At 38.1% G+C, this 24,656-nt stretch overlaps 1 protein-coding gene across 5 annotated transcripts in view; it reads left to right on the forward strand.

Moving 5' to 3' along the window:
• Positions 1-24,656, forward strand: part of TRIM33 (tripartite motif containing 33) — a 50,190-nt gene that overhangs the window by 15,941 nt on the left and 9,593 nt on the right. For all 5 annotated transcript variants that reach the window (XM_036452841.2, XM_036452842.2, XM_036452839.2 and 2 more), the window contains exons 5-16: positions 2,228-2,344; positions 4,918-5,032; positions 8,260-8,406; positions 8,857-8,974; positions 10,407-10,681; positions 11,488-11,652; positions 14,770-14,970; positions 17,556-17,688; positions 19,438-19,501; positions 21,622-21,781; positions 23,112-23,461; positions 23,882-24,005. In XM_036452841.2, coding sequence (XP_036308734.1) covers positions 2,228-2,344; positions 4,918-5,032; positions 8,260-8,406; positions 8,857-8,974; positions 10,407-10,681; positions 11,488-11,652; positions 14,770-14,970; positions 17,556-17,688; positions 19,438-19,501; positions 21,622-21,781; positions 23,112-23,461; positions 23,882-24,005 — 1,969 coding nt within the window. The remainder of the gene's footprint in view (positions 1-2,227; positions 2,345-4,917; positions 5,033-8,259; positions 8,407-8,856; positions 8,975-10,406; positions 10,682-11,487; positions 11,653-14,769; positions 14,971-17,555; positions 17,689-19,437; positions 19,502-21,621; positions 21,782-23,111; positions 23,462-23,881; positions 24,006-24,656) is intronic.

Raw genomic sequence — 24,656 nt, forward strand, 5'->3', positions numbered from 1 at the left:
TTAAGAACCTGTTATCATTTAAATTTTGAAAAAAATCTATGATAGACCATTTAAAATTTTAGCTTAATAGAACATCTGGATTATCTTGTGTCAGGGTTTTGTTTGTTTGTTTTAGTATATTTTCCTTTGAGTCATACTTTCCGATTTCTTTGAATGCCTAGTGAGTTTCTATTGAGATTTAGATATTGTGGGTGATATATTATTGAAACTTTGGATTCTCTTTCTCTGCAGACTCTTTAATTATTGTTCTAGGGGGCAGTTAAGCTACTGGTTGATCACCTTTTTTTGTAAGCTTGTTTTTACATCTACTTATGGATGGTCTGTGAAAAGCCCGGGTATTTCCCAGGTCTGTAACTTGGTTGGACTTAACTTCTGAATTGTGTTTCTTGAAAGATCAAATGAAGGTTTGGTTTTAGGCTTTGTTAGGACAAGATAGGCCGAGGGTAGAAGTTGTTCCAACTATAGTTATTGTCCTTTAAGGTGTGGCCTTTCTGGTTTCTTAGGTAGATGCCTGGGTGGTGAGCAGAGTCCCTGCCCCCACTGCTCAGCTGGAATTCTGTCTGCCAGGGCCGCGTGACCTCTAGCTGTGTTCTCCATAGTCAGCTTTACAGCAGCGAGACCTCACTCTGTGCACGTGTGGCACAGACACTGCACAGAGGGTTGTGAGGGATTCGCTTGTCCTCAGCCTCTCTGTGCACAGCTCCTTCATTCCAGGACCCTACTCCGTGGCTTCCAGGTGCTTACTTAGTAGTTCCAGCCCTGGTTTCTGCCTCCTCAGCTCAAAGAAACTTTGTACTCTGCTTGGCCCTTAGCTCTCTCTGCCAGTTACGGAATTGTGCACAGACAGGGAGGCATGGTGATGGTGATTCTCTCTGAAGGACTGCAGAGTTTCTCTGAAAAATGAGTTTGGCAAAGGTTTTCTAATGACTGAGTACAGCTGCCTCATATTTTTGTCTTGTTTTATCGTTTTTGGTAGCGGGGCTAGTGTGGTACCCATTACTCTGTCATGGCCGCAAGTGAAAGTGTCCTTTGATCCACCTTAATATTTCTTACCCCCGTTGCAGTTTGGTGTATATAGTGAGAGAAGGGGATTTGTGGATTATTTTTGAGCATTCATATGGTTTAAAAGAGAGTGGTTGCTTAAAACCTGATGTCCATTTTTATTAAAGAGTAAGATGGTTTATAATGGTGTTGAAAGTATTTTCCTAAAGAAATAGCTTCTTGGAATTTGAGCTTTAAATTAAAAATTGGATGGATTGATGAATACCTGTAAATAAGCTTTAAAGTAGATATTTGCAATCTTAGATATATTAGTACCTAGAGAGCTTTAAAATAATACTGATGCCTTAGTGCTACTTCAGCCTGGTTAATAAGAATCTTATATTACATTTTGGATATCAGAACCTTTAAAAGTATTTGAAGAATACTGGTAAACCATCCTAGATGGTTTTAGTTTCTCAGTGAAAGTTGAGAACAACTACTGTAAGAAAAACCTTTGCCAAACTCATTTTTGTTTTTTTGTAAATTCTTCTAAAGTTAAAAAAGCTTTTCAGATGAGATCCAAATAGCTGGTAGAAATGACAAATTCATATCTGCTCTTAGTCCTCTCAGGGAGCTAGGTTTAGAGCTATGATGACAAATCAAGGTTTCTTATCTATGCATATTATTTTCATAAGGCACATTTATCATCAGAGAGAAAGCAGCTTGTTTATTAAACTTCTAATATTTGGACTAAAAAAAGTCATCCTGAATCAGAACTCTAATGTAAGAGCACTTGAACAGTTTTTAAGTTATTTATTTATTTTTTAAAAACATTTTATTGATTTTTTTACAGTGAGGAAGGGAGAAGGATAGAGAGAAACATCGATGGGAGAGAAACATCTATCAGCTGCCTCCTGCACACCCCCTCCTGGGGATGTGCCCGCAACCAAGGTACATGCCCTTGACCGAAATCGAACCTGAGACCCTTGAGTCCACAGGTCGATGCTCTATCCACTGAGCCAAACTGATTAGGGCTTGTTATTTTTTTAAATCTTACAATGGCTTTTCAGGGTTGGGTCGGCTGGAGAAGTATTGGTAATTAAAAGTTGCTATTGACGTAATGTATGTGTGGTCAGCATACAATGCTGATCATTTAAGCTTTCTAGATTTACCTGTGCAGCAGTTCCTCATTTCCAAAACCTTAATAATTTCCTGTCTTAAATGTAGTTTTTGTTTTGGCTTTAAGGTACCAGTTTTTGGAAGAAGCTTTTCAAAACCAGAAAGGTGCAATTGAGAATCTACTAGCCAAGCTTCTTGAGAAGAAGAACTATGTTCATTTTGCAGCTACTCAGGTGCAGAATAGGTAAGTGAGTTGCCTTAAAACTATGATTTCACTTAAAGGATTATTAAATACAGTGGGTTCAGTTTAAAATTTTTAAAAAATATATTAATACTAAGCATATTAAAAATATTAGTTTTGGGGAGGGGTAAATGATATAAGTTTGAGTTTGGAGTATAATATTTGTTAATTCAGTAAAATTTAATTGATCAAATTTTTGAATAGCTTTTTAGGATATATCTTTGACTGTTTTATAATTAGTAAGAATCTAATCTTTGTAAACCTTAGTTAAATGTGAAAAATACAATTAATATGTAGAGAGTTGAATTATAAATTAAAAAAAATAATCCTCACTCGAGGATATGTTTTTATTGAGAGAGAGAGAGAGAGAGAGGGAGAGAGAGAGAGACACACACATTGCTGTGAGAGAGAACCGTTAATTGGTTGCCTCTGTACGCTCCCCGCCTGGGGCTAGAACCCGTACCTAGGTGTGTGGCTCTGACTGGGAATCAAACCTGCAACCTTGTGGTGTGGAACAGCGCTCCAGACCACTGAACCCCCTGGCCAGGGCTGAATTATCAAATTTAACTAGAGACTCTGGAAGACACAGGAGAGAGGATAGGAAGAAGGTGGACAAATTTATTTCCTCATCTGTAAAACGAGCATTAAAAACAGCACTTCTCTTAAAGTGTTATATTATAAGATGAATATACAGCACATAGCAAACTCAAATTTTTATCGTTGCCATTATTTTTATCAGTTACACCATTAGTATTTAAAAAATTTGATTTTGGTTCATTTCTAAATCAACTTTATTGATAAGGCAAATATGAGTAAGTTTCATAAGTGAATAGATTAATAAAATGAGGGCCCTTAATGTAGGAAGACTAACACTTGGAGCTGGCATAATTAAAGCTTGTATATCCCTGGATTTATGAATAGAGTTGATAGATGTTGATTATTCAGATTCACAAATGCTAGAACTTTTAGGTACTCTTGGAATATTAAAATTCATTTATGATTATTTAAGATGGCACCTAGTAGATACTAAAAAAATTAAATACATGAATGAATGAATATACATTATATGTTAGAAAATAGTAAATTGTTGGACAGTAAGGGGGTAGAATTTTCATTTTAAGAAGTTGCACATATATGTAAATATACAGACTCACCATGGATGGTTAGTTCTTATGGCTGTGTCAGGATTTTTGGGTATGTTGATATATTGCGGGTGATATTGGACATTACTGTCTTCTCATAAATTATAGATGGACGTTCTTTTCAGAGAAAGGATGAGTTGATTCATATGGCAGTCTCATATTTTTGTCTATGTTTTATACATATTTTGTATGTATGTTTCTGAATTTATGTAGAGAAGTAGAGCAATAAGTTTGTTTTATAAGATTGCAAAGGGTTGGGGAGATTGATGATTTCATCTTCCGAAAACTTTAAAAAAAGGTATTGATGCTTCTCTTCTTAGACATATTTTTTGGTGACCTTCCTCCATTTTCCAATGTACATTCATATTTTTCTTCCTTCACAATTGAACATATAGCAGACATGCTAAAATCCAATGAGATTCTGACTCTGGCTAAATGCTCTCTGCTTTCAGCATGCTTAATGATTTCAATCTTTGGCCAAAATAATTTTAAGTTTGAGTCCCATATGTCTTATCATTAGTAATCAGTACTCTCATTTTAAAAAAAGGACTTTAAGGATAGAATTGAATAAAATTTTTAAGTGCCCAAACAAGCACTGATGTACAAAGGAGAGAAAACTATGTTATTAGGATTAAGTGTATTAAAGTCCTCAGATTTGAATTTGGCAATTAAAGGTCAATTTCTGGGTTGAAAGTGTGGGTTATAGTTTGTACAGAAGTAGAGTGAATAAAAGTTGAAGGTTTCCTTCTTATGGTTGTTTAACATTTTATTTATTCATATTAGTGGGGCTTTCCCCTATTTATTTTGTAAATAAAATAGCAACCAAAACTTTTCTAACCACAGTGGGAGCTTATACCTGTTTCTAGAACATCTAACAGCTATTTTAAAAGAATGGATTGAAAATGTTTTATGCCTTTAACTGTATACAATAAACCATTTTGAGAAGATTTATGAAAGGGCATATTAGAACCCATATTTGAAATGGTTAAGTTATAAATGAAAATTAATGCTTCTAAACTTAATTCCTATTATTTGAAAAGATAATTATTGGTTTTAACATTGTTTTTTGCACATTGTTCTTCAAAAGCATTAAGATTAAATAGAACCAGTGTGCCAGATTTGATACCAGCAAGCATTGATGTCAGATATTTGTATATGACATTCATGTCATGGGAACTGAAGGATATTACCAACCCAATCAATAAACTGGCCTTTATGAATTTAATTTAAAAAGACTGACTATTTCATCCATTCTTTGTCCATATACATAACTTGCTCGGACCAAAATGAGTTCTCAGGTCTGCTGAAACATAATACTAGTACATTTTGACAAAGGTTTAATTTTAATTGCTCGGTTAAGTGCCCAATTGAATTTCTGTAAGTTGATGATTTAGAGATAAATTGATAACCTAATGATGCATTTCTCTTATTCAGGATAAAAGAAGTAAATGAGACTAACAAACGAGTAGAACAGGAAATAAAAGTGGCCATTTTCACCCTTATCAATGAAATTAATAAGAAAGGAAAATCTCTCTTACAGCAGCTAGAGGTACGGTTCAAAGCCAAAGTCAAAAACTGCTTCTATTGATCTTTAGCTGTTTTTTTTTTTTTTTTTTTTTTTTTTTTTAATGTTTATCGAAAAGTCTTTTAGATTGGTTTGGGGGAATAAGGAAGTAAACTAAAAATTTTTTTAAAATGTTCTGTTGGAAAATAGACATTTTTTTGAGGTAGTTACTTTGCACCACAATTTAATACGACTGATTTTAGCTGAATAAATTAGTATTGTCCTCTTAGGAATGAAAGGATTATTACTGAAGACAAAGCTGACCCACCACATTGTGCCACCTTCCTTCCCTCCCCTCCTCCCAGGCCCTCAATTTAATCTTTATATGCATGTGAATGTATAGTGGGAGTTCGCTTGAGTCATTTGCATGTTTCACTTAATTAAAAAATTTTCCCATAGTTTTGCAAAAAGAGCTGCTCATTTTGCAATTTGTAAACGTAATTTATAAAATAGATTTTTACTGATTTCTTTTTTTAAAGAGAGAAAGTGAGGGAGAATGATAGAGAGAGAGAAACCTCAGTGAGAGAGAAACATCAGTGGCCGCCTCCTGCACACCCCGACTGGGGACTGAGCCCACAACCAGGCACGTTCCCTGACTGGGAATCCAGCCAGCGTCCTCTTGGTTTATGGGTGGATGATCAACCACTGAGCTACACTGGCTGGATGAAATTTATAAATTTCAAACTTATTGGTAGTTTTGTTATATTAGATCTTTGTTTTACATATTCGAGATTAATATGTAGATGTAAATTTCTATATGCGAATCCAGTTAGTTTGTGAAACCCAAACTAAGTTTTAATCAAAGATTCATCATCTCTACTCACTATAGTTGATTGGTTCTCAAAATTTTGTGCTCTTACGTAGGCTTACATGATATGGGGTTCTATTTTCTACACTGTTGAACAGATTCTTTTCCAATGATTTTTAGAGTGGAAGGGAGGGAGGAGAGAGAGAGAAAGAAAGAGAACGAGCAAACATTGATATGAGAGACACATTGTTTGGTTGTCTCCTACACATGCTCCTACTGGGGGGCAGAGATTGAACCTGCAACCTAGGTATCTGACTTGATTGGGAATCAAACCTGCAATCCTTTGGTCTGTGGGCCAACACTCTAAACGCTGACCCACACCAGCCACGGCATACATGAGTATTTTTTGATTGCCTTATTTAAAAAATATATATATTTTATTGATTTTTTACAGAGAGGAAGGGAGAGGGACAGAGAGTTAGAAACATCAATGAGAGTGAAACATCGACCAGCTGCCTCTGCACACACCCCCAATGGAAATGTGCCTGCAACCAAGGTACATGCCCTTGACCGGAATCAACCTGGGACCCTTCAGTCTGCAGGCCAATGCTCTATCCACTGTAACCTCATAACTATTAACTTCATTACTATTAACCTCAAATTTTCCAGAGTAGGTTTTTTTTCTGTTCTGTTCCTCATAGAGCACTTAGAAATATTAGACATATAATTACATATACATGAAAGAAATTGTCAGTGTAGTGTTATTTCTGAATTTCGTCTTTCAATTGAGGCACATTGTGAGGTTAAAAGTTCTCTAACACACATTGTTAGAGATGATGGTCTCTTTCCTAATACACATCCAGCTGGTTGCACTTAACCCTGATAGATTTTTGTTTTCAAAAGGACCATGGGAACAAACAGTGGGCATGTAATTATTTTTTAATATTTTTTAATTTACTGTAAATACATTTTAACGATAGGTCTAAAATAATGTCCTTAAACCATTTCAAGAACTTTAGAATTAAAAGATGCCTCTTAATGCTAAAATATACATAAATACCTTATATTAAATCTAATGTGCTGATAATTTAAACAATAGATGTTCTCTAGTGTAATATGTTTTTAAACTTATAAAATAGAGTTTTCCCCAAGTTTTATAAGAGGGAAGATTTCCAGGAAAGTTGTCAAACTTCTGGCAGTCAAATACTGTTATTCATTGATTCTACATTATAAAATGGGCAACTTGTTTTCTTAGAGAAAAAATTGTCTGATAAATCGAGTCATTTTTGTAAAAAAAAAAAAAAAAAGAAAGAAAGAAAGTGGTTAAGAGCGAAGTAGATAGGTTGTTTGGTGTGCTGATTGTCAAAGGACAGGACATTACCTATTCTTTCTTCCCCAAAAGCAGATTATTTTTACTTTCCCAAAAGCAGATTATTTCTTTCCTTTGCAGCATTTTTTCCAAGTTAGTCTTTCCTTCAACCTTCACTTATTCACTTGTTCTTTATGAACTATTGTCAGATCAAAACTTTCCCTAATCTCTGCTCTTAGAGCTGTGGAATTCATCTTTCTCATTTTGTCTGGGTATTTAAGAGAAGAGATTTGAACATCAGCTTCATGCCACACCAGTAGGTGGCACTGGTAACAGAAAGTTTTCTTTGGCCTGAAAAGTGTAGTGAGTTAAGATTATATAACATTATTTCTAAAAGTCAACTTATGATGCAATAGACTCCGTATAATAGCACAGTGATTTTCAACCTTTTTCATCTTATGGCATACTTAAACTAATAACTAAATTTTTTGCTGATCTCACCTCCCAAAAAAGATATAATTTTGATTCATTCACATTGGATGGCTATTGTCGTGTTGGCTGTTGTCATTTTTTACTTGACATTATAAGGGAAAAGAGATCAAGTGTTGCATTTCTAATTTGTGTGGCACACTGGTTGAAAAATCTCTGGATTAGCCTGATAGAATAACAAAGATGTTGCATCTTTTGAAAGGAGAAAAGAGATATAAGTAACAATTTCTCTAGAGAAGGAATTTTTAGTCCCACTTTTGTGAATAACTTTTCTTTTGATCTTAGGCTCATTAAATAACGAGGAGTTTGTTAACTTTTCCATGTTAAATATATATACACACACACACACTAGTAGGTATTTTGCTCATTTTATTTTATTTTTTTTAATTTTTATTGATTTCAGAGAGGAAGGAAGAGGGAGAGAGGGAAAAGCAATGATGTGAGAGAACCATTGATCAGCTACCTCCTACACGTCCCCTACTGGGGATCGAGCCCGCAACTGGGCATGTGCCCTGACCAGAAATCTAACCATGACCTCCTGGTTCATGGGTCGACACTCGACCACGGAGCCACACCGGCCAGGCAGTACTGTGTTCCTTTTCAGTAGAAATAATGACTTGATGTTTTCATTCAGAATTCCTGGGTGAACCTCTCGTTCTGTTCCAGACTGTCACAAAAGAAAGACAGATGAAGCTGGTGCAGCAGCAGAATGACATCACGGGCCTCTCGCGGCAGGTGAAGCACGTCATGAACTTCACCAGCTGGGCGATTGCGAGCGGCAGCAGCACCGCCCTCCTGTACAGCAAGCGGCTGGTGAGGCGCCGTCTCCGTGCTTCTGCGGGCGGGCCTTCTCACACGCGCAGGGCTGCACCTGTCCAAAGTGCAGACTTTGAATCTTGGCAAATGTGTTCACCACCACAGTGAGACACAGAAAACCTCCATCACCCACTCAAGTTCCCTTGTTCCTCTCTACCCCAGGCCCTAGGCAGCTATTAGTCTGATTTTTGTCTTTTCTAGAATTTCATGTAACTGGAATCATACAGTATTCTGTTTTGAAGATACCTAGTATTGTATGCAGTTTATCCTCAGAAATGGCAGAGATGCGAGCATGTGCATTTGATTGCTGATATAGGTAGTCTTTGACACACTGGTATTGTTTCATTTGAGACTGACACTGTGGGGCTACATGAGCTTTTATGTCTTTTCTTATGTTTTTCTAAGTGATATTTAATTTTAAGACTAATGTGAATTTTCCCCTTTAAGATTACTTTTCAGTTGCGCCATATTTTGAAAGCTCGTTGTGATCCCGTCCCCGCTGCTAACGGAGCAATACGTTTTCATTGTGATCCCACCTTCTGGGCAAAGAACGTAGTCAATTTAGGTAAGAAATCATTAGTTTTATGAATATAACTTGGAACACTGAGTTAGGAGAAAGTATCTAAAGCAAATTTTATGTATTGAAAGTTTTTTAACTTGGCTCTTGGAAAATATGTTTTTCATTGGAAACTCAAACTATATGTTCATTATGTCTTTAAGAATGTTGAGAGTCTCCTGCATAGTTTTATAAATATGTACATTTCTTCACATCTGTTACAGTGACATTGGCTCTTTCATTGAAGCTTAGATAACGGGTCTTCCTTCTCCGAAGGAATTTCTTAGATGCTCAGTAGGTTGTATATTCATTGAACCAAATTGTCCTCCGGAGGAGGATGTCCAGGGTGCTGACGTGTCCGCAGGCTGTGGCTGAGGAATGTTGGAAAGATAAAAGCAGCTCTTTCCCGGAAGAGGAATGGGCTTTGCTTTTGTCACTTCACAGGGGCCCGAGGACACAGGTGGAAGTCACAGAACGCCAACCAACAGCTCAGGTTAAAACAAGGCAAACCCCAACCTTCCCCAACAATCAGAACTGTGTAGAAGCTGTCAAAGCAGAAGTGGCCAGCCTTCTGTGGAAAAGTAGTGTTTGTGTCAATTTAGATTTGGCTAAGGCCTTAGATCAGGCATCAGCAAACTGTTTCTGTGTGGCGAGGTAGCTAAGTTTGTTTTTTTACATTTTAAAGGGCTGTAAAAGCAAATAAATAAAAAACGAAGGACACATGACAGTTCTTATGAAGCTTAAAATATCTGGCTCGTTATAGGAAAGGTTTGCCAACTCGACCTTGGATCAAACCTTCCTAAAGTTTGCCTGCTGTGTTTAGAAAGCAGTGGCCTCTGCTTTGGATGGGGGAAGGGAGAGAGCAAGAGAGGTACAGGGACATGGATAGGAGAAATCAGGAAAATTCTCATTTCTAAGGACATAAGTGGTTTAAAACATTCAGGATTTCCACAGAAGACAGTTTTATAGCAATGCAAATACTCTGCCTGCATATTTTGGCAATTCAAAAGCAGGTGGAATCAGCAATAGTAATCTTGAATATTCTTGAATCTTGTCAAAGGAGAATTGATTTAGACCAGCAGTCCCTAACCTTTCGGACCTCACCGACCACTAGTGGACCACTGGTTGGTGACCGCTGATTTAGACGGACTAGATGGGCTTCCTCTAATAACATCTCTTTCAACTCTTAAGTTTTCTGTAAATCTACGTAAATAAGCATAAGGGCAGGTAATCTAAGCAATCAAAAGCCTATTATTTGGCTTTGGACTATATTAGGATTCTGATTTTTATCATCTTTAAACCTAGCTCCCATCCCTGCTACACTGTCAAAAGTTTTGAGTACTTACGGTTGTCAGAGGAAAGGAAAAGATATTGATTAATCCACAAAGTAGATGATTTATTTGATTATATGCAAACTATTCTTATTTTTTAAATTCTTTAGGTAATCTAGTAATAGAGAGTAAACCAGCGCCTGGGTATACTCCTAACGTTGTAGTTGGGCAAGTTCCTCCGGGGACAAACCACATTAGTAAGACTCCTGGACAGATTAACTTGGCACAACTTCGACTCCAACACATGCAACAACAAGTGTATGCACAGAAGCATCAGCAGTTGCAACAGATGAGGATACAGCAACCGCCTGCTCCTGTATCAACAGCAACAACAACAACACAACAGCACCCACGACAAGCAGCCCCTCAGATGTTACAACAGCAGGTGAGCATATGTCACTGATGATTGGTACAGACTGTGGAGACCTCAGGGCTGACTCTGTCCTCTATAAATGAGTTACCCATTTCATCGTGACTAGCACGGAGAACACTGGAAGGTCAGAGCTTAAATATTTGTTCTGGGGATCGCAGGGATGTTGGGAAGAGTGAGGAGGGTCAGTAAGTAAATACCATGGGAAGCAAAATTAACTCATTAGGACACAAGTTTTTATTCCTACAAACCAGATCTTTTTTGTTTTACACGTGTGATCTTGGGGCAAAGAGCCAGATTATTTTTGCCCAATACTGATATATATATATATTTTTATTGATTTCAGAGAGGAAGGAAAGGGAGAGAGAGTTAGAAACATCAGTGATGAGAGAGAATCATTGATTGGCTGCCTTCTGCACGCCCCACACTGGCGATCGAGCCCACAACCTGGACATGTGCCCTGCCTGGTAATGGAACTGTGATCTCCTGGTTCATAGTTCCACGCTCAAGCACTGAGCCACGCTGCCTGGGCCTGATATACTCTTCAGGCATTTGTTCGAATCATTCCCATCCCTGTACCTCTCTGCTCTCCCCTCCCCCATCCAAGTCAGAGCTGTTAACCCAGGGTTGGTTAAGTTAGTGCTTTAAACACACACATATACTGAGAGAAGGGGCTTGGAGCTAGAGATGAGGAGAATGACTTACACTTTTTACTTTATGTTTTTCTGTATTCCTACTGAAGTCTTTTTATATAACATTTAATGATTGAAAATAAATCTACAAAAACATAATTATATAAATGCAATTTCTACCCTTTGTAGCCTCCAAGACTGATCAGTGTGCAAACAATGCAAAGAAACAACATGAACTGCGGAGCTTTCCAAGCCCATCAGATGCGATTGGCTCAGAACGCCGCCCGGATACCAGCGATCCCCAGGCACAGCGCCCCCCAGTATTCCATGATGCAGCCACACCTCCAAAGACAAGTATGCCTAGAGTTACATTTGTAAGAACCGTACAATTCTAAAACTAACAGACATCATTTTTCTTGATCAGTTGGTTTGGGGAGAGTCACTAATACTTTTGAGAATGAAGACATAACATTTTGTATTCAATTTTAACAACTTCTTTGAAGCCATGAAGCCCTCTATGTACTATGGGCTGAGGCCCCTGATCTAGTCCAGCCAATTCACTTTATAGATCTAAGTTACAACAGAGCTTGTTATTGACCCCAGTCACAAGAGATAACGGTAAAACCAAGGTTAGAACCATAGTTTCCAGAAATGGTCCTCTGCTCTTTTAATGTGACATTTTGAACTCAATACATAAAAAAGGACTTTGAGAACAAAACCACGTATCTTTAAAATTTTATTTTTACTTTTTTGCTTCTCTCTACTTAGTATTGTTCTTTTTGGGATGTAGATATACCCACCCTTAAAAATAAATATATTTAGGGACATGTTTTCTACTCTTTGTCTGAATAATAGGTTATCTTTGTATAGGAGGCATGATTATAAAATGAAGCTACTTTGACATAGGATTTCTGGTTATGAAAGAATGCAGCTCATTTATAACATTTGGAGTGATGTTTCTTTTAAAGGTTTTTTTAAAAAATAAAAAAAACACATATTTTTATTGATTTCAGAGAAGAAGTGAGAGGGAGAGAGAAACATCAATGATGAGAGAGAATCATTGATCAACACCCCCTATCAGGGTTCGAGCCTGCAACCCAGGCATGTACCCTTGGCCGGAATCTAACACAGGACCCTTCAGTCCAAAGACCGAGGCTCTATTCACTGAGCTAAACCAGCTAGTGTTCTTTAAAAGACCATCAGAATGACTGGGAGGCCTTATCAGAAATGGATTCTGAGCCACACCCACTGAATCAGGATTTCTAGGAGGGCTTATTCATAAATGAGTGGACTCTTATTCTCTTACATCAATCTGCAAACTAAAGCTGACAGATTCTGTCCTTTATCTCTGGAAAGGCTTTTGAACAATAAGGGCTCCCTCACATTTAAAGATTGACATTTAAACGTTCCATTGTAAGTTTAAGTTTAAATAGTTGCAAAAGACATAATTTCTGGCATATTGTAAATATTGACATTATAAAGTAAAACTCTAACATTTTATTCTAGTAAACGGTTCCACTGGTGTCCCAAATAGCACAGCATGCTCTTTTTTTGAAAGTCAAAATTTTATGCTGGGACTTGAAAATCTCTTATACTTTTTCTAGCATTTTATTATAAAAATATATTTATGTAGATAAAGTTATAAATCAATCAGTCTTTGCAATTTTTCTGCAGGAAAAAAAATGTTCATTACGAAATAAAAATTGTTAAATTTCCAGCACAGTAAGGCTATTATTAAACTAAAACTTTTTCTTTGGACCAAATTTGTATTATAATTCTTCCTATACAGTTGTTTAAGCAGCATATTAATCTACATGCTTTAAGAATATTAGGGAAAAAAAGTAAAATTCTTTTAGATCTACATCTCTTTGAGTTTTCAGTTATATGTGTTATTGGTAGAGTAAGTCAGAATTCAACATCAGTTTTTATTACTAGCTTGATTTTTTGTTTTCATGCTCAGGAGACATGTTCACAGAATTTTGCGCCTGGTAATTATAAGAATTTCCCTCAATTCTTTGAACATTTTCCAGGTTATCAAAGCTGAATCTCACAATGAGCTGTCAAAACTTTAAAATATCATCAATTGATGGCTTTTTAGGTCTTCCTTAATTCTTGTTGCTCATCAAATATCAGAACCCACTTAAAAATGTGTGACAGGTTTTGGCATCAGGCCACTTGATCAACAATGTGACAGCTTTATTGTACCTTTACTTGTCTCTTGTTTGTTTTTTACCTTGGGGCAATGTGCTAGATAAGATTAGGAATGGGTCAGAGGTTTGCTGTTTTTTTTGTGTGGGGTAGGATAGTTGCAAAAGTAGTGAAAAAAGAACCTGCAGACCACAGCACATTCTTAGGTAAATTGGGTTTTCTTTAGAAAAAAAGTACTTGAGATTGAGGATCTGGTCATTAATTGCCTAGAAGTGTTCACATAATCATATGCCCCTTAGTAATGGAAAGCCTTCAAGGGTTCGGAGGAGCAGGTACCCCTTTGGAAGAGTGCAGAAGCTACAGAGTCACACAAACCAGTGCCCTTACACTTTAGGTCCCTACAGAATCCCTGAATTTTAGAATTTTAAATTTTTTAATATTTTAAATGGTTTACACTGAGTGGCCAGATTATTATGATCTCTGAATGCATAATAATCTGACCAATATATATCCTATATAATAAAAGGCTAATATGCAAATTGTCCCCTTGACCAGGAGTTCGACCAGCAGGCAGGCTGGCCAACTGCCCATGTCCCCTACCCCTGGCCAGGCTGGCCGGACCCCACCTATGCATGAATTCATGCACCGGGCCTCTAATACATATACTGAGTGGCCAGATTATTATGCATTCAGAGATCTTAATAATCTGGCCACTCAATGTATATGTGTATAGAAATTTATTTTCCAAAGCTTTTCATCTGTGTGATCTTAAATGATCCTCATAGCAGCCCTCACAATAGGAAATATGTTCATTTTTGTTCATCATTATACACATTTCTAAATTACTGAGATTGTCACATGTGTCAGAGTCAGGAATTGATGTAATATTTCTGTTTGTAGAGTCATTATTTACATATAAATTATACAATACACAATTAATTACTTAAAAAAAAAAGAGTCAAAGAGGAATGTAGACAAAACAGTGGCTTTTAAGAAATGCTCTTTGAAAACTCGGGGGCTTCCAGATGATCTATTTACATGCTTCTTTGTTCTGAATAAGATGTCATCAGACTGACGGGTTGAAAATTATTGTCAAGTTTGGCTTTTCCTAAATACTACACAAAATGAATAGAAAAATGAGAAGGCTAAGTTGGATTATTATTTATTTTCTGTATATGTTTGCGAGGGCTTACTTTTTTGTTTCTTCACCACAGTTATCAGACACTTGTACAACCTTCCTTAAATTAAAAATTGTTGTCAAGATATATTCATACTAAGATATCTTTGCTGATTAAATAACGATAGCATGTTGTTTCCTAACAGCACTCGAACCCAGGGCATGCCGGCCCCTTTCCTGTTGTGTCCGTGCACAACACCACGATCAACCCAACCAGCCCCACCACAGCCACCATGGCGAGTGCGAACCGAGGCCCCGCCAGCCCGTCTGTCACAGCCATAGAGCTGATCCCCTCCGTCACCAACCCCGAGAACCTGCCGTCGCTGCCGGACATCCCGCCCATCCAGGTTCGCGCCCAAGTTCGGTGAAAGACTCAGAACCGTGACTTAATTAGGGGTTTTGAGTGTATTTTTCTGATTGTTTTTAAATTGAGGCATTTTAAATTTAGAATATATTTGAATTTTTAAAAGTTACATGCATTAAAACTAGCAATCCTCAATATAACTCCAATAGTGTTTCAGAATCAGGAATTCATTGTAAATTATTTTAACCTGATTGCTTTCCAGATGTTAGGAGAGAGCTTTTTTGGCTAAGCAAATTCTAGTTGTGTTGGTACTAAGAGTGTGGACTATATGGAAATTTTTGGAATGTGTGTGTAAAAAATAAAACTGCTAAGTTACAAAGAACTTTAACAGACATTATATCAGTTTAATGCTTGAAATCATTTTATATGATACTAGAGGCCCGTGTGCACCAGTGGGGACCCTCAGCCTGGCCTGCGTCCTCTCGCAACCTGGGACCCTTAGGGGAAATCTGGCCTCCGTCAGTCAGCTGAGTGGCACTCCTCTGTGGAAGCGCACTGACCACCAGGGGCCAGCTCCCATATTGAGTGTCTGCTCCCTGGTGGTCAGTGCGTGTCATAGCGACTGGTCAAATGGTCGATTGGTCTACCGGTCACTTAGGGTTATATATATGTAATATATCTACTTTATGGATGAGATTAAGAGGTTTTTGACTTTCTCAAAGTCACCCAGTAAATAAATGTGTTGGAAAAGTTGTAATTGTAAACCTCGACTCCTGATTACAAGTCCAGTTCTCTCCCTAATATTTGTAGAAATTGCAGGGATATAGTTTGGGATTGGAGGTCTTGAAAGCTATTCGTTTTCAGAGGCTTTGGGCAACCAGAGAGAGGTGTGTACATGTTTAAGGAGTCATTGACATTTTACTAAGCACTATGTATGCTGAAGTCCTGGGCATTAATGATCTATATTTATCTATCTATCTATCTATCTATCTATCGCTAATATGCAAAGTGTCTCCTCAGGAGTTCAGCCTGGAGAACGGGAGTTTGATTGCTTCCTATGATATGCTCTGACCACCAGGGGTCGGTGCAGAACATGTGGCAGGGTGCTGAGGGAGCGAGGGAAGGGGGAGGTGGGTATGCGGGGAACCTGATCAGCCCTGATAGCTGGCCAGGCTTAGGGACCCTACCTATGCACAGATTTGTGCACCAAGCCTCTCATAAAAAGATAAACAGGACTTGATTCCAATTCTTAAAGAAACTTTCAAAGGGAGAAGGAAGGTGCTGATGTCACACTTGCAGTGATTTGCTAGGGTTACTCTCTCAGACCAGGTGGTGGAAGTGTAGAGGTTCACATCTCTGGAAAGGTGGGCAGAACAGGCAAGAGGTGCATGTGCTTTCCTTGTCATCGCGCCCAGAATAGCTGTGAGATCAAGACAAGAAGCTCTGGAATGTGTGCCCTCAGTGCCTAATTTTTTAAAGTGTGCAGAGAATGGGATCCACGTTTTCTCTGATATACCTTCTTAGTAGAGTATCGTTTACTTTAAAAAAATATATATTTTATTGACTTTTTTACAGAGAGAAAGGGAGAAGGTTAGAGAGTTAGAAACATCAATGAGAGAGAAACATCGATCAGCTGCCTCCTGCAGGGGCGCCTCCTGTGGTTTCGGCAAGCTGCTTTATTCTTATCAGTTTTCTGTCAATCCAATTCTACCTTGGGTTTTGTATGTATAGTTTCTTTCACAGTTTCTCCTTCAATGTCATGCTTTCCTGTTTTATAGTCATGGAAATCAGTGTGGTTTTTGAGAGGAAAGAAGAGGAAGTGATAAATATGTGTGTTCAGTTTTCAAAAAGTGATCTCACCGCTAGCAGAAGAGGAGAGTAAAAGGCACTAGTGTGGATACAAACAGACCAGTAAGCAAGGGTAGCAGTTATTTAAGAAGAATTTGATCATCTCTTATAAGGACTAGTATAAACTTTTACTTACAGTAATTTTCGTAATTAAATAGTATATGTTTATTTCTTACAAATATATTTTCTCATTTCATCATCACAGTTCTCAGTGTAGTTAAATATTTAAAAAATAGGAAATGGATGTTCAGTTGGAAATCAGGCCAAAGTCAGCTCCAGGGTGTCTCTAACCCACAGCCTGCCGACTGCCCCTGTGTGTGTGCAATGAGGGACCTTCCGTCTCAGGCTCTCTGTGGGGTATGAAGATAGGGAGAGCTTTAAAATTCTGTTTAGGTGAATGGTTTGGGGGAGCTATGTTTGCGGAAATAGAGGGAGGAAGACAGGACAAGGATATTGAAAAACAAGGTCCTGCATCAGTTTTGAGAAAAGGCAGACATGCCAGAGAGTGTCAGCACTGTTTTCATGGCAGAACAAAGAACTTAGAGGATTGCTGGCTCTGTCCTGATCTGCCAGGTGTTTGTTGAATATTATTATTATAGCTTTATGCACATCAACTTTATTCTGTATGGGGCCTCAGGGAGCCTAAGGAAGCAATAGTTAATCCGACTTGTATGTAGGCTAATCTATTTATAAGGAAACAGCATAAATGGTTATATTATTGAGATGAATGATGTCTCTGTTTAATCAAAGCAAATTTGTCTTTTTTGTTTGTCTCTTCAGTTGGAAGATGCTGGTTCCAGTAGTTTAGATAATCTACTAAGTAGATACATCTCAGGCACTCACCTCCCCCCACAGCCTACGAGTACCATGAATCCCTCTCCAGGCCCCTCTGCCCTGTCTCCAGGATCATCAGGTAAGACCAGCTGAGGCATTGCCTCACTTCTTCCACACCTTACAGAAATTCTCTCCCGGTGTATCAGGTTCTCCAGAAAAAGAGTCCCTAGGAGATGTGTGCGCAGATGGGAGGGGACGAGAGAGATGCTGAGGAACAGCTCATGTGATTGTCAGGGCTGGCAAGTCTGAAATCTAAGGGCAGATGCCAGGCTGGAGAGCCAAGGAAGAGCTGATGTGGCCCTTCAGTGCAGAGGCAGAGTCTGCTTCCTCTGGTGTAGGGGTGTCGAACTCAATCAGAGAAGGGGCCAAAATCTAAAATCCAGCCTAAATCGCGGGCCGAATGGTTTACTGAACAGTCATAAACTGTCATTGTGATGGAAACGCAGCGGAGTGCAGTGATGACAGCGCGGTGCGGGCCACATTGCAAGGCCTGGCGGGACGGATTTGGCCCGCGGGCCTTGTGTTTGACACATGTGCTCTGGTGTTTCAGTCCTCTTTCAAGGTTGTCCGCTCATAGGATTAGGCCCAAACACATTTTGTAGGTTGATCTTTTTTACCTAAATGAACTGATTTAGGTGTTAATCACATCTTAAAATACCTTCATAATAACATTTAGGCTGATATTTGGACAAACAACTGGTACTAGTTGACGCACAAAAGTAACAATCTCATAACATATATTTTTCCTGATTGCTCTGGTTTCTTCAAGTACTTGAGGCATTCTTCAGTTAACTGAAGTAGCATTAGTTTTTATTGTAGTGCGCACTGTTCAGAACTCAGTGTACCCCTCTCCCCAGCTTTGTTCATGCTCATTGCTGGGTTTGTAGTTACATTTACTTTCCATGTCTTATATTTCATGATATAGATCATGTGTTGAAGAATTCTTTGGTTTCAACCCAAGTTCAAAACACTTTGTAAAATAATGAAAAATGGAAAATTTGTTTTAAAAAAAGAGTTGAGGAAAGGCAAGTGAATTTTCAAATGGCAATTTTAAAACAAAAACTTAAATTCATTGGAAACTGTTAAATGTGACCAATCAAACCCATGAGCTGTAGCTCTCTTCCCAAACCCGGTGTTCTACTGACCTCACCACGAGGGAGGGAGTGGAGCAGCTCCCCACTGTTACGGTGCAGAGTGGTTATGGGATATAGTTTTCTGGTATAAATTAGATGTTATTGTTTTCTCACTGAAACGGAGTACCTCATTATTTCTAGAGAAAGAATAGTTCAAATTTAAATGTGGTTTTTGCATGAGATGCATCATTAATACATTTTTGAGTCATACAATTTTTGAGGTTTAATGTAATTATTCTAGAACTCTAAAAAAAAGAAAGAATGAATGATAGGAATCTGAGTAGTGTATATACCAGATAACACAGGGAAAGGGCACATAGCTTTCTCTCGGTGAGTTTCTCTGTCAGAGGGTGTCGCTGAGAGGCTGGGGATGGTGCTCAGCTGAGAAAAGCTGGTTGAGGTCTGCCAGTGGTTACAAATGCCATACCTGACCAGGGCTAAGCCTGGGTCTGATTTTCAAGAAATTTAAAAATAATTATGTATTGATTTTATATAGAGGAAAGGAGGGAGGAACAGATTGATTTGTTGGTCCACTTATTGAACCCACAACCTTGATTTATCAGTCAACGCTCTAACCAACTGAGCTATCTGGCCAGGGCAGCTAAATTGAATTTTGATCATCTTGAAATCTGTAACTAGTAGTTAGAATTCTGAATATCTTACCTGCATTAATACTCATTTTGACTTATTTGTAGGTTTATCCAATTCTCACACCCCTGTAAGACCCCCTAGTACGTCTAGTACTGGCAGCAGAGGCAGGTGAGTATTACATTATTAATAGATATAATTTTTTATTAAGAATTATTTCAAATATGTACTTTAAAAAGTAGAATTTTACAGTGAACTCTTATATACTTACCACCTAGCTTCAGTAATCACCAAGTTATGGCCAATCTTAATTCTTCTGTTCATTCCCTCTTAGTCTGGATTATTTTGAAACAAATCTCAGATATCTTATTTACTTGTGACTGTTTCAGAATATATCACAAAAATAAACGGATTTAAAAATTTTATAACCACAGAACTATTATCACACCTAGAAAAAATTTAATGGATAATTCTTTAATATTACTAGAGATTCAGTTAATGTTCAGATGTCCCAATTTTTCCCATAAATACCTTTTAAAATTTCTCATAAACACCTTTACATTGCCATCAATATATATGTGGAAGTCAGAATCCGTGTATGTGAGGTGTATTGTTTCTCCTATAGCATTCCATCCATTTTGTCATTTAAATACACTGCCTGCTGCTTTTTCTCTCTGTTGTATTTAGATCAGGAGGTGTGCTGGGTTCAGGTTTGATTGGGGGCAGGGTCGTGGTGCTGTGTATTCCCAGGAAGGCGCATACTGTTTGTTCTGTGTTAGTGACCCTTAGTGATCATTGCCTAACTCTTTTTTAACTGGTTGAAAAATTATGTATTTAAGTTATTGTATTATTCCTTCTTGGTTTATTATTTTAAATAATTCTGTAAAGAGACACTTTCTGTCACCAGCTATTTATTAGGTCTAGTAATAATTAATGTCGTTTTCTAATATTATAGTTATGGGAAAAGCTGAGTGAATAGATTCTTTCTCTCTATTTACCAGTTGAGTTGATTTCCCAGCACCTGCAACAGTGACCAGTTTTCTTATAATTTTTAACTTTATGAACTCATATATTTAAATATATTTTCTATGACCCAAACCATTGTAGGTGTTATTTTGTTGATGCTTCAAGTTTTCTATCTTTGGCCTGTCAGAGCTTTTTTGGGGAGTATAATCCCAGCGTCCTCTGACAGCGTCCTTGTTTGTTGTTATGAAATGATTGTCCAGGTTCATCTTGTACATTGTCTGCTTTAGAACTGGAATCAGCCATTTCTCTATGACAGCGGTTTTCACCCTTCCTAACACTGCGGCCCTTTCACACAGCTCCTCATGTGGTGGTGGCCCCAACCAGAACATTATTTTCGCTGCTACTTCATAACGGTCATTTTGCTACTGTTAATGAATTGCAATGTAAATATCTGTGCTTTCCTTTGGTGATAGGCTCTACAGCAGACCCACAGATTGAAAACCACTAGAATGGTCGCCTAAGACATAGATGTTTACATTACGATTCATTGATCGGAAAATCAGATATTTCCTTGTTTCTTACCCCTTTTTGGTGACAGAACTAAGGAAATGGGGGTGGTGGGAGAGAGTGTGTTTAAGGTAAAATACAATAATGTTGACTGATTTTTACTCTTTAAATAATTTAAATTAATAAATTAATGCAAAAAAGATTTATGTTATTGGATTTTGAATGTTGGTCCTTTTAAACACTTGCTTGACCTTATAATTATACTTTAATAATTAGTACTTTTAGAAGAAAAGTATAAAGGGAGTGAAAAAACAGGTGTTCGTTCTTAGAAGTAACACAGCGTTAGCAGTTACTCCCTTCTCTTGCCAGTGGTTTTGCTTTGTGTTCTAGATAGAACTGGTTAGTCTGGTATCATTACAGTGATTTCAGCTAACGGCATTGTAGGTTGTTTACTATCTGTTATCCTTTCCCAATCCCCGACTGTAAAAACTAAACTAGCCATTCCTTTGAGAAGACTTCATGAACCACCGTGGATGTTATTTCCTTCAGATGTTCGGGGCAGAGAAGCATTGAAACTACTTTTATAGAGAAGGGAAAATGTTTACTAGACTTCTTATCTGGTTTAGTGTAGTGCCTCAGAACATAGCGGGTTTTTAAGGTCTTCTGAAAGTTTGATTTACATTTTTAAGAATTGGAAGCTAAGTTTATACCACATTCTTCTTAACATTATGAAGTATCTTATCATCCTAAAATTAATAAACTGTTTTCACATTAATGAACATTACAGTCAGACATGTGGCCTTCTTGTTTTTTACTAGCTGTGGGTCATCGGGAAGAACTGCTGAGAAGACAAGTCTTAGTTTCAAGTCTGAGCAAGTGAAGGTCAAGCAGGAGCCTGGGACTGAAGATGAGATATGTGGCTTTTCGGGAGCCGTGAAGCAGGAGAAGACGGAGGACGGCCGGAGGAGTGCCTGCATGGTAAAGCCAGGGTCTGCCGGGCCTCTTCCCTCCGAGCAGGGTAGACTGAATAGTGCGTCAGTGAACAGGTCCTTATGCTCGCATTTCTGTGCCTGGTACTAGCCACAGTGTCTCCAAATGTGAGCTGTAATTATCAGAAAAGAATTGTACTAAGGATTTGCTTAAAATTATCTTTTTGTTTTTAATTGGTCATATTTTTTGCCATGATTCTAAGTCAGGTTCTATCTTAATCTGAATTTTTTTATTTTTTTATTTTATTTTTAAAAAATATATTTTATTGATTTTTTTTTACAGAGAGGAAGAGAGAGAGAGAGAGTTAGAAACATTGATGAGAGAGAATCATCAATCAGCTGCCTCTTGCACACCCCCTACTGGGGATGTGCCCACAACCAAGGTACATGCCCTTGACCAGAATCGAACCCGGGACCTTTTGGTCTGCAGGCCGACGCTCTATCCACTGAGCTAATCCGGTTTCGGCTTAATCTGAATTTTTTAAACATCTCAGGCCACAGATGACCCTTGGCTATTTGCCTGGACTTATACATTCAGAATTAAGGCTGCTGACATGGAAGAAGTTTAACAATAAAATATTTTGTCATGGGGGAAGATTGCCTTTAGCTTAGGAATCATTAGTCATTTTGGAGTTCTCCGATGGCACACTATAGAACTTACAATAAAGAGTAAAGAAGGCACAGGTCTCCCTGTTTAGAAGTTTCTGTCTTGGTTTTTTTCTTCCTGCTCGGGCTTCTGTGTGGTTGGCACACAGACATGTAGCTTGAGCTGCTGTGTGGAGCGCAGTGTGTGTGGGTTTAGAGAGCAGCATGGTTTGTCTTGGGTTTAGAGCAGTGTCACCTCTTCATCCAGAACTTAACCTGGAATGTACCTCCACAACAGCTTAGAAGATTCTTTTGTATATTGTCATAATTTTCCTACATTTGTAGAATGATAAGTGGCCAGAATGCTCCTCAAAAGCTATGCAGCAGATTCTTGAGTGAAAAATCACACACCAATGTCATCTCTTTAGGAAAAGTATAACCACATGCTCATTTCCCAGGAGTGTGCTTAGCTGGTAAATTCATTTCCTTACTATCTGAGGGAACCGGTATTTCAGAGACTGCTCCCTAAAAGCACAGATTAACATGCCTATCTAAATTTGGGGTTAATTTTATTCCTTTATGTCACTAATACGATTTCCAAAGTAATTTTAAGTTAGGTCAGTATATCTGTATACATGTTGACATAAGGTTTACACACACACACACACACACACACACACCTAACAATAATGGATTAAATGATTCTTCAAGAGGTTGTCCTTGTTTTGTTTTAGTTGAGCAGTCCTGAGAGTAGTTTGACACCACCTCTCTCAACCAACCTGCATCTAGAGAGTGAGTTGGATGCATTACCAGGAGTGGAAAACCATGTGAAAACTGAGCCTACAGATACGAATGAAAGCTGCAAACAGTCAGGGCTCAGCAGCCTTGTTAATGGAAAGTCTTCAATTCGAAGCCTCATGCACAGGTCGGCAAGGATGGGAGGAGATGGCAACAGCAAAGATGACGACCCGAATGAGGACTGGTGTGCTGTCTGCCAGAACGGAGGGGATCTCCTGTGCTGTGAGAAATGCCCCAAGGTCTTCCATCTGACTTGTCATGTTCCAACACTTCTTAGCTTTCCAAGGTACCCGTGAGAAAATTGACTTTTTGTTGTTTACTTTTATAAGGAAAAAAACAAAACAAAACACCAGAAAGTCAGGGCAGGCGGCCTTCGTTAACCAGTGCATACATAGTGAGACGGGCCTTTGGTGTTACCTTCTAGAGAGACTCATAGCTTAACAGTAAAATGTCCAAGATGTCAGTGCTGCAGCATTAATGATAAAGTGTGGACACTGGTTTTATATTGCTTTCCAGAAGGTAATCAGTTGAAGAGTGACTGGGAAAATTTTGGGAAGGTTTTATTATACAATTCCACTGTATGGAAAAAAAAAAAAAATAGGAGAGAGAAAACAAACAAATTAGAGTCTTAACCTCCAGGGACTTAGCTTTCCGAGAGTGGGTTTTGTTGTCATTATCTGGACTAATTGCCTGTTTTCCTCTTCAGTGGGGACTGGATCTGTACGTTTTGCAGAGATATTGGGAAGCCAGAGGTTGAATATGATTGCGACAATTTGCAGCACAGTAAGAAGGGGAAAACAGCCCAGGGGTTAAGCCCTGTGGACCAAAGGGTGAGTGTGAAATACGCTGATGTATTACTAGGGATTCTGTAGTTGTCTGGCTGTACATTTTTTAAGTGTGATATACATGTGACCTGATACATTTTCATTTTCTGATGATATATTGATGACTTCTGAAAACGTTATCTCTAGCCCTCAGCTTTAGACTCTTACACCCAGTTTTCTCATACTTATCATGCCTCAACCAAAATCTTCATTTTTAATTCTCTTCTTCAAAAAGCAAAAGCAATAAATAAGCAAATAACAACATAAAAAACTGTACTTCTCACCCAGTATGGTATTACCATTATCTCTGGCTGCTCAAGCCAGAAATCTGTGAGAAATAAAAGAATCAGGAGTGACTTATATTATGTTCTTATTCCCCTAATCATTACTTTATGAGATAGCCATTATAGTCTGTCATCTGCACTGCTATAATAATCTCTTCACTGGACTCCCCGACTCTACTCCTGCCCCCTTAAAGACCATTTTCTGTATGTCCATACCGTTCTTTTTAAACATGTAAGCAAGGCTATCACTCCTTTGCTTAACATCCCTTAATAGCTTCTCATTATATTAAAAATGGAGTTAAAATCCTCTTCCTCGTTTCAGTCGAATTTCTGCTCATGTAGTCCATAGTCTGGTCTTCATAGAAAAATACCT

Source organism: Pipistrellus kuhlii, unplaced genomic scaffold, assembly GCF_014108245.1.
Source record: "Pipistrellus kuhlii isolate mPipKuh1 unplaced genomic scaffold, mPipKuh1.p scaffold_m20_p_24, whole genome shotgun sequence".
Classification (NCBI taxonomy): domain Eukaryota; kingdom Metazoa; phylum Chordata; class Mammalia; order Chiroptera; family Vespertilionidae; genus Pipistrellus; species Pipistrellus kuhlii.